Source organism: Lactuca saligna, chromosome 9, assembly GCF_052625555.1.
Source record: "Lactuca saligna cultivar CGN05327 chromosome 9, ASM5262555v1, whole genome shotgun sequence".
NCBI lineage: Eukaryota > Viridiplantae > Streptophyta > Magnoliopsida > Asterales > Asteraceae > Lactuca > Lactuca saligna.
This window is the reverse complement of record NC_136425.1, coordinates 33744564-33753401: the sequence shown is the minus strand read 5'-3', so window position 1 is coordinate 33753401 and position 8838 is coordinate 33744564. Positions and strand designations below refer to the sequence as shown.

Genomic DNA, 8838 nt, shown 5'->3' with positions numbered 1-8838 from the left:
ACAATAGTTGTCGGGATTCTTTATTTGGCACTAAGACAATAGCTGTCAGGGTTCTTTATTTGGTACTAAGACAATAGCTGCCAAGGTTCATTCATCGGGTACTAAATCCATAACTACCAGTGTAGGTACTAGGTCCATAGCTATCATCATCTATCTAACAGTACTAAATCCATAGCTACTAGCATTCATCTATATGGTACTAAATCCATAGCTACCAAGGTTCACCTTACGTCTCATCCTCAAACTCATCCTTCATCACACACCAACTATTTTGACTATCCATGTTCTACCCAACATATTTGTAGATATAAAATACATATATAGTTTAAATCATTTAAAAATCTGTATAAAACATTCATTCGGCAACCATCTCAAGTAAAAAAATAATGTATAAACACATAACACGTATTTCATAGAAAATACTTCATATCTATGCGGTAGAAGAAAATAACTACACACTCACACATATAAACAACAATATATATACACATAGCACGTATTTTATATAATACTTCATATCTATGTGTAAGATGAAAGTGACTATACACTCACCTGATCAGAAGATGATCGGACATCACTACGGCTTGTAGAAGTAGTATTCTTTGGTGAAACTATGATCTCTTCACACACTAGGCATCTCGCGGGCAAAGCTTCGGCTCGAAAACTCTTTTCTTCTCGAGATCTTCAGAACTTCGGGACTTGCTTCGTGTCTCGGGATGATACCGGGGCTTTGGGGGGTTAAAATAGGACTTAGAGAGAGTATCGGGAGTGGGAGAGTAAGAAATGAGCAACCAAACTCGGCTAACCCTTGATTTCTATTTATAGGGTGACTTTTCTGAGTTCACATCGTGAGTTTCTAATATTCACCTCGTGAGCTCGATACGTCATTGCGTTCGTCATGGCCACTTTCCCTGGAAGACTTCCATCATATGTTTACCTCGTGAGTCACTAATGCTCACCTCGTGAACTACATATGTTCACCTCGTGAGTTCTGACAGTTTTAGGGTTTCGTGCCCCGCACTTCATGAATTCATAACTTTCGGATACGCACTCCGTTTTCGATGTTCTTTATATCCACACATAGATAAAAACAAGATCTACAACTTTCATTTAGATTTCGTCGGCTAATTTTGACTTTAATTTTAATATATAATTAATATATTATTTTTAGTAGGCCGGGACAGGAAAACTCCGTTCAAAACTCATAACTCCTTCATCTGAACTCCGTTTTCGTCTGTCTTTTTGTCATTACGCTACTATTAACGAGATCTTAGATTCTCATTTAGGTTGTGTTGGCTAAAAACCGCTCGATCTAATATTCGGATTTCGGGCTGCATACTGTTAATGCTGAAACTTCGAAAAATCATAACTTCCTCATACGAAGTCAGATTTAGACGTTCTTTTTATGCACGCTCTCGGTTTAACGTATTCTACGACTTTCATCTAGATCACTAAGGCCAAATATTGCTCTAATGTAAATTCACTATTTACATCGCGCTGTGTCGTGCCGGTTTTGTTGCGAAACTTCGACATGTCATAACTTCTTCGTTATAACTCGGATTTTGGCATTCTTTATATGTACGGAATCCTTGTAGCATATACTACAACTTAGTTACAATTATTTATTCTAAATAATCTTCTATCAAAAAGTCATTTTTAATGCATGACATCTCTAAATTGACTAGTCTGGATCTACGGGCATTACAGATAACTCTAATCCATCCACGATGGAAAACACTATATTTGGTGAAGGAATGCAACCGCCAGAAGGGTTCGATGACTCAGTTGGAAGATGAGGTATTTCTTTGACTTTTGTTGACTTTGCACATTAGGGTGTAACTTGTAAATGAACGGATCAATAGCTTAGGCCTCATGTTATTGGGATTAGATTTTGCACATCATAAATTATATGGGTCATCAAATAAAATAAATATGAGCTTTGAATTATTGAGTAAAGATAACATAAATCTAGCAAGGTAAAGCCTTATTATTTGGTAACTAGATCTAAAGTTAATTAATCTAGTGGATGATAAATATTGATGTGAATATAGTTCGATTAAATTAATTAAACGATATTTAATATGAATTAGTTCTATTAATAAAGTTGTATGAATTCAAGATCGGGATTTATAATATTGTATTGTTAAAATAGTGATGACATATAGGTATAATAATTCAACGAGAATGACTTTAGGAGTTGATTATTCCTAGAGATGATAAAAATGAATAAAAAGTATATTATGAAATATTTAAGGGATTATTAATATGGATGTTGATGTTACTCGGGAGGAGACAAAGAGAGCAGTTTAGGATTGTGGGTCTGATAAGGCTCCTGGCCTTGATGGCTTCACTTTTTTTTCGAAAAAATCTAGTATATTATTGAAGATGAGGTGGTTTATGTTGTGGTGAAATTCTTTTCTCCTGTTTCCTTACTTAGGGGTTGTAACCCCTCTTTTATTGCTTTGATCCCAAAGGTGCATGATGCGAATATTGTCAGTGATTTTCATCTGATTGGTCTAATTTGTTGACCATACAAATTATTAGTAAGATTTTAGCTAATAGAATTACTTAGGTTATTGATTCTATTGTTAGCACTGAACACTCTGCTTTCATATAAGGTAAACAAATTTTAGATGGCCCTATGATTCTTAATGAAGTTTTTTTATTGGTGTAAGTTTCAAAATTATCAAATTTTGGTTTTCAAGGTTGACTTTAAGAAGGCTTATAACTCTATTTGTTGGGATTTTTCTTGATAATATCTTGTGTAGGTTCGGGTTTGTTTTAAGTGGAGAAGGTGAATTTGTGGTTGTTTATTTTCTTCTTCGGATGGATATTTGTGAATTGTGCTCCTTCTGCTGAATTTCGATTTCCTCGTGGCCTGCATCAAGGAGATCCTCTTTCTACATTTTGTTTATTCTTGTGATGGAATCTCTCCATGTTGTTTTTCTAAAATTATTGACCGAGGTTTGTTTACTAGCCTTCAGATTGGAAATGAGGGTTATGTTTCTCTTTCTCTCTCATTTGTTCAATGTGGATGATGCCATTTTTATTAGGCATTGGTCTAGGAATAATGTTGTTTCTATTTTTAGGCTTCTTCATTATTTTTTCATTATTTATGGTTTTAAGATTAATGTTCATAAGAGTAATCTGATGGGTTTTAGAGTTAATTTTTCAGCTGTGAAGGATATTGCAGTCTCTATTGGTTATGTTCCTAGCAAAGATTTGTTCACTTATTTAGGCTTTATGCTGGGTGATAATATGTTTTGTATTGATTCTTAGGATGTCATGATCCGGAAAGCTACCTCTAAACTTTCTAGTTGGAATGATAGAAACCTTTCGGTAAGGGAAAGACTGATGTTACTTAAGTCTATTTTGGATGTAATCCCATCTTATTTTAAGTTTCTTTTTAGAGCTCCAGAGTTTGTGGTGAACTATATTGAGTCCTTTCAGAATTCTTTTTTCTTAGGGGCTGATTTGGAAGAATTCAAAATGACTTGGGTTAGATGGAAGAAGGTGTTGACTTAAAAGCAATATGGTTTTCTCGAGGTTAGTACTCTATTTGCTCTCAATTAACCTTGCTCTTCTCTTTAAATGGATTTGACGTTTCCTTTCGTTTCCCAATGCTCTTTGGGTGAAAATGATTAAAGGCATTCATGGCAATGATGATGATATTAGGTACAATATACGTAGTAATGTTGGTAATTTCATTTGGCTTTGTATCATAAGACTTTTGATTCCTTACACTCTAAAGGAGTCCATCTTTTGTCATTTTGTAAAATGGTGATTGGAGATGGTTAGCATATGGTTTTTTGGAATGATGATTGGACTGGTAATGGTCCATCGAATATAACTTTTCATAGACTATGTGCTCTAGAGTTGGACAAGCAAATTATAGTTGCTTTGAAGATGCAACAATCGGGGTGGGATACTTCTTTTAAAAGAAGATTGAGAGGAGGAATTAAGGAGGGGCAGTGGACTAATATCTCATCTTTGATGTCCTTGATCATGCTTTCTTCTTCTTCTTTATACAGGCGAAGTTAATCTCTCGATGGCTCGAGTTTGTTTTTAGTGGGTTCTATCAGATCTGAAATCGATAAACATCTATTTTTGGTTCAATTTTTGTTACTAGATGGTGTCGTCTCACCCATATAAAAGTTAATGTTTTTGTCTGGCGCCTTTGCTTGAAAAATTCCTACTAGCCATAATCTTTCTTCTAGAGGTTTGAAAATCAATTCAATATAATGCTCTATAAGCAAGAAGGAGGTGAATAGTGTTAGTCATATGTTCTTTTTTAGTGTGACTTCGGTCTTGTTTTATTGAGTCTTTGATGTAGATGGTGGAATTTTTTGATTTCACTTCTTTCTTTTCATGATTGGATTAACTTGATTGATTCGTTACGCTTGACTTCCGTTTGTAAGGAGTTTTTTGAGGCGTTTTTCTACACTATGTGGTGGTCTATTTGGTGTTTTCGAAAAAAAAATCTTTTCTTTTTGATAAAGTTAAGCCAAAAAAAATGTTTGTTGTTTGATAATGTGGTTTCTCATAATTAAATTTGGGCCAACATTAGGTGTCAGAAAATTAGTATCAATTGGGTTGTGCGGTTACAAGATTATACTTTGTCTATTTTCTCATGCAATCGTTTCTTTTATCTAGGTTTTGCTAGCTTTCAACAATATCTCTGCCGTTCTAAAAAAATTGTAACAAGAGACCGAAATACGTTACGTCTTAAATTGGTAGATAAAACATAATTCTAAAAATGAACATATAGATTTTCTTAATTATAGAAAATAAACAATTTTGGACATCTAAAAATATACCATTTAAATGGTTATTTTAAAATCCTACCTATCCATATTAATGAAAAACCCAACATATAGTACACATTGCAATCCGAAACAATGTTTTCGACTCTCTTAAATCAGAGTATAGGTACAAAGTATATACGGATAAGTTTGATGTCCAAGAACTACGAATTATCTTAAAAACCAACCGAAAAGGTTTCTAGAAAAATCGTTATATTGAAATTTAACCTAATCAATCGGAGAAATGATCGAAACACCAAAGATTGAGAAGAAACAAAAAAATAAAAAAAATAAAAAACCATCCCCTTCCACGATATGTTACGTCAATATCAATTGGGTGCATGATAGCATGTTTGACTTTGGTAGCGGCCAACTGTACTTTTTTACTTCGACGTGTAGGCAGTGTCCGTCGAAAGATTTATTATGGACAGCTTTAGATGGAAATTGAACTCTTTTTTATTTTAATTGTGTTTACCAATTCATTATTATTATTATATTATTATTATCTCACACCTATAAACTCATACTCATTGGACGAACAAAACGACTCTAGTTAGAGGGGCAATAGCAAGCATATGCGTCATCTTGAACCGAACGATATTATAGTCTAGATTGTTTGTTAACAAAACATTCATGTCAATTTTGAATATTCATCAATTTTATATTTATCTTAAACTTCTCTGATTAGCAAGTTTTATATAGTTGGAATGTTTTGAGAAATAGCAATTAGTAAACCGTATCATAACATGGTTGAGGATTTTTGAGTCTTTTAACTAAACGTGTCATGGTCAAATTTATAAGAACGGTTGCATTTTTATTTGTAGCATATAATACATTAATACAAATAGATGACGTTAACTGTTCGGCAATATAATCGAGCTGTATAGGACAAAAATCATTTTTGAATAAGATAATGATTAAAAGGGAAATATGCTTGCCTTTATAGAGCTTGAAAAGTCTACCAGCTTAATAAAGCTAAATAGTGAAGTTTTGTTTTTTTAAAACAGTGAAAACATAAATAAAACACACGTTAATGAATCCTTGCGATGATGAAATGTCATTTGATTCTTTTTCTTCCTTTCTTTAAATGATCAATCAACAGTTAGTTTTAAACATTCTTTCTACTGTGACATCTTATATCTATTAACCACTATAATTTTTTCACACATCTTCATCAATTATTTAACTCAAACTCACATTTTAACATGAATTCCATACAACATTTTTGTAAAAAAACGGCTGCCAAAATTTCCCGTATACCACTACTATAGACTATGGACAAAGAAATTACATTGCCTCTTGCTTGGATCATTGTTTGAGAGGATAATGTAGTAATTGTTATTTAACGTCTGAATGATGTTAAAGCTGCTATATTGGAGACGACTAACGATCAACACAAATTGCAATGTAAACCTATGAAGCTATTTGGATTGTGGCTAAGCATCATAACTTATAGTAACGTTGAGACTTTTTATTATGGATTGTTTTTTTTTTATTAATATATAATTAATTTTATAAATTTTTTGTTCTTAAAATTTAATTATTATTTGCATTAAACAATAATAATTAGAAAAAAAAAAAAAAAAAAAAGAGAGAGAGAGAGAGAGAGAGAGAGAGAGAGAGAGAGAGAGAGTAAATTAAAGTGTTGAGGTTGCACAAAGATGTTTAAAAGTGAGAAATGTATAATACATACGCTAAACCGTGTTCATAATGTTTATTTATTTATTTGTCATAAAGTAAGTTCTTTTCTATAAAAAACAATTATACAAGCACTTGACAAAATAGTAGTATTAATAGTTTTTGTATTACTAAATACAAAGTTAAAAACAAAAAGTAAAAATTACTTGGTCGCAAATCACGCTTACTTTGATTTGAACGTTCAACTAAAAGAAATTAATAATAATCGATGAAGCGCTAGAAGTAGAAAGTAAATGAAGATGACTTGATGTTCGTTCCATTGTCATTTTCAATCAATAATTTCATTTATAAAATTAATTAATGACTTGGTCATTTTCTACTCATTCTATTTCAAATTCTTTATTTTCCCTAACTTCTTTAATTCACGTTTTAAACTGTTAGTAATAATATAAGGCAAAAAGTACATTTTTAAAATCTCTTTTGTTCAAACAACCACATCATTTTGCTTTTTTAATCAATGACTTTATTTATTTAATTAACTAATGACTTGGTCATTTTCTACTCATCCTAGTTCCAATTTTTTAATCCCGTTTAAACGCTTAATAACGTCAACATACAATAATGAAAGACCATAAACACTAAAAAGAAACAGTAACTATGAAAAAATGAAAAGCTATCAAAAAGTAATATGTTTATGTTTGCATCAAAACAACATGTATAATATATATGTATGAATTCACAAACCAGAATCGATGATTGATGATAGAATAGGAAGATCCAATACAATCACATCATCTAAAACCACAAAACCAACAACATATATATACTAATTTACAATCAAGAATCGGGTTCTAATCTCATCATCACCATCTTTACAAATGAGAAATGGATTCAAAGTTGTCTCTCATGGATGCTACAATCTCGTTTGCACAAGGCCTAACCATGGGTGAAGAACCAATGCACATCTCTGCCATGGAAACCATAGCCTTCACCTCTTTCAAATCCGCCCCACGCAACCGTGGATCCACCACCTCTTCAACTCCCACCACCCCTCTCACCACCGGACCAATAATCTCCACCAACGTTTCCTTCCTCTTCAAACTAAACGCTTCTCTCCCTGTAATAAGTTCTAGAAGAACAATCCCGTAGCTGTAAATATCGTTCTTCTTTGAAACTAATCCAGTTTTCATATAATGTGGATCGATGTAACCTTGTGAACCCATTATCATTCGGTTCCTCTTCGTTGAAGATGGAGGTAAAACCATGGAAGTAAACCCTAATTTAGCTGACCCAAAATCGCAAAGTTTGCAATTTTCTTGTTCGTCTAGAAGTATATTAGAAGCCTTGATATCTCCATGAATAATCTGCATCCCATGAAGATATTCTAAAGCTTCCGCAAGCTGGAAAGCGATCGATGTTCTGGCTTTCCATGTCAGCGACTGGGTGTTGCATCCGTGAAGCGTATCATGTAAAGTACCCTTCGATGCATATTCAAACAAAAGTACACGCTCTTCTTCTCTATCATCACAGTGTCCAAGAAACTTCACGATGTTTGGGTGTTTTAGCCGGAGCAAGATTTGAAGCTCTTGGTCGTGAATCCCGGCTAGCCGCTCGGTGCAAGCCGATTGGATCTTGACGGCGGTGAAGCCGGAATCTGGAAATCGAGCAAGGTAGACAGTACTGAACCCGCCGGAGCCGATAACCCTGGAGAAATTCCTGCTGTGTTTCTTTATCTCCTCCCATGAAAACTTCTTTACATAGGTTGTAGGAGTAGTTTCGGTGGTGCTATAGCTGCCGACACCATCTTCGCTAGCACAATCGGCCACTTTTTCAGAGATTGCAAAACAAGCGAATGGGTTGAGGAAAACCATAGGGGAAAACGAAAGTTGGTTAAAGAAAAGAAAGGTGAATTGAAGTTTGAAGGAGAAGAAAAGAGATTATTTAAGGAGAGTGGTGTCAGTATACGTACAAGGAATAGAAGAAGTTGGTGTGTATGGCCGGACCCGCCATGGAAGGGGAGTGGAAGGTGAAATGTGTCGTGGTTACTGGTTAGAGTTAAATACATCAAATCTGAGAGATGTTTGACTATTTTTACGAACGACAGACAAGAGTATCAAAAGGTGTTAGCAATTTTTTATTGTTGGTATGATATTTTGTACTCAGCTTAATCAACACAAAAAATAAAAATCTTAACTACTGAAATGGCTAACATAGTATGTTACATATTACAAAGTGATAATTTTTTTTTTTCCGAAAATTTTTATGAAACAATTATCTATATTGTAAAATGAAATTACCAAACTTTTAAATTTTGTAAAATTACTTTATGAATGATACATGACATGTAAATACACGCCTACATGGAAACGGGTGTTAACTGATTTGGGCAAGGGTCCGC

The 8838-nt window shown here is 33.6% G+C and overlaps 1 protein-coding gene across 1 annotated transcript; it reads right to left on the bottom strand.

Moving 5' to 3' along the window:
* Nucleotides 1-7171: 7171 nt before the first annotated feature.
* On the bottom strand, nucleotides 7172-8473 carry LOC145014362 (putative receptor-like protein kinase At4g10390). The gene has a single exon (XM_078972739.1). The coding sequence runs from the start codon at nucleotides 8309-8311 to the stop codon at nucleotides 7313-7315; it is 999 nt and encodes a 332-aa protein (XP_078828865.1). The 5' UTR covers nucleotides 8312-8473; the 3' UTR covers nucleotides 7172-7312.
* Between the last annotated feature and the right edge of the window lie 365 nt (nucleotides 8474-8838).

Excerpts from the sequence above, each read along its gene's own strand:
- LOC145014362 (XM_078972739.1), bottom strand. The coding sequence starts at position 8,311 with ATGGTTTTCCTCAACCCATTCGCTTGTTTTGCAATCTCTGAAAAAGTG.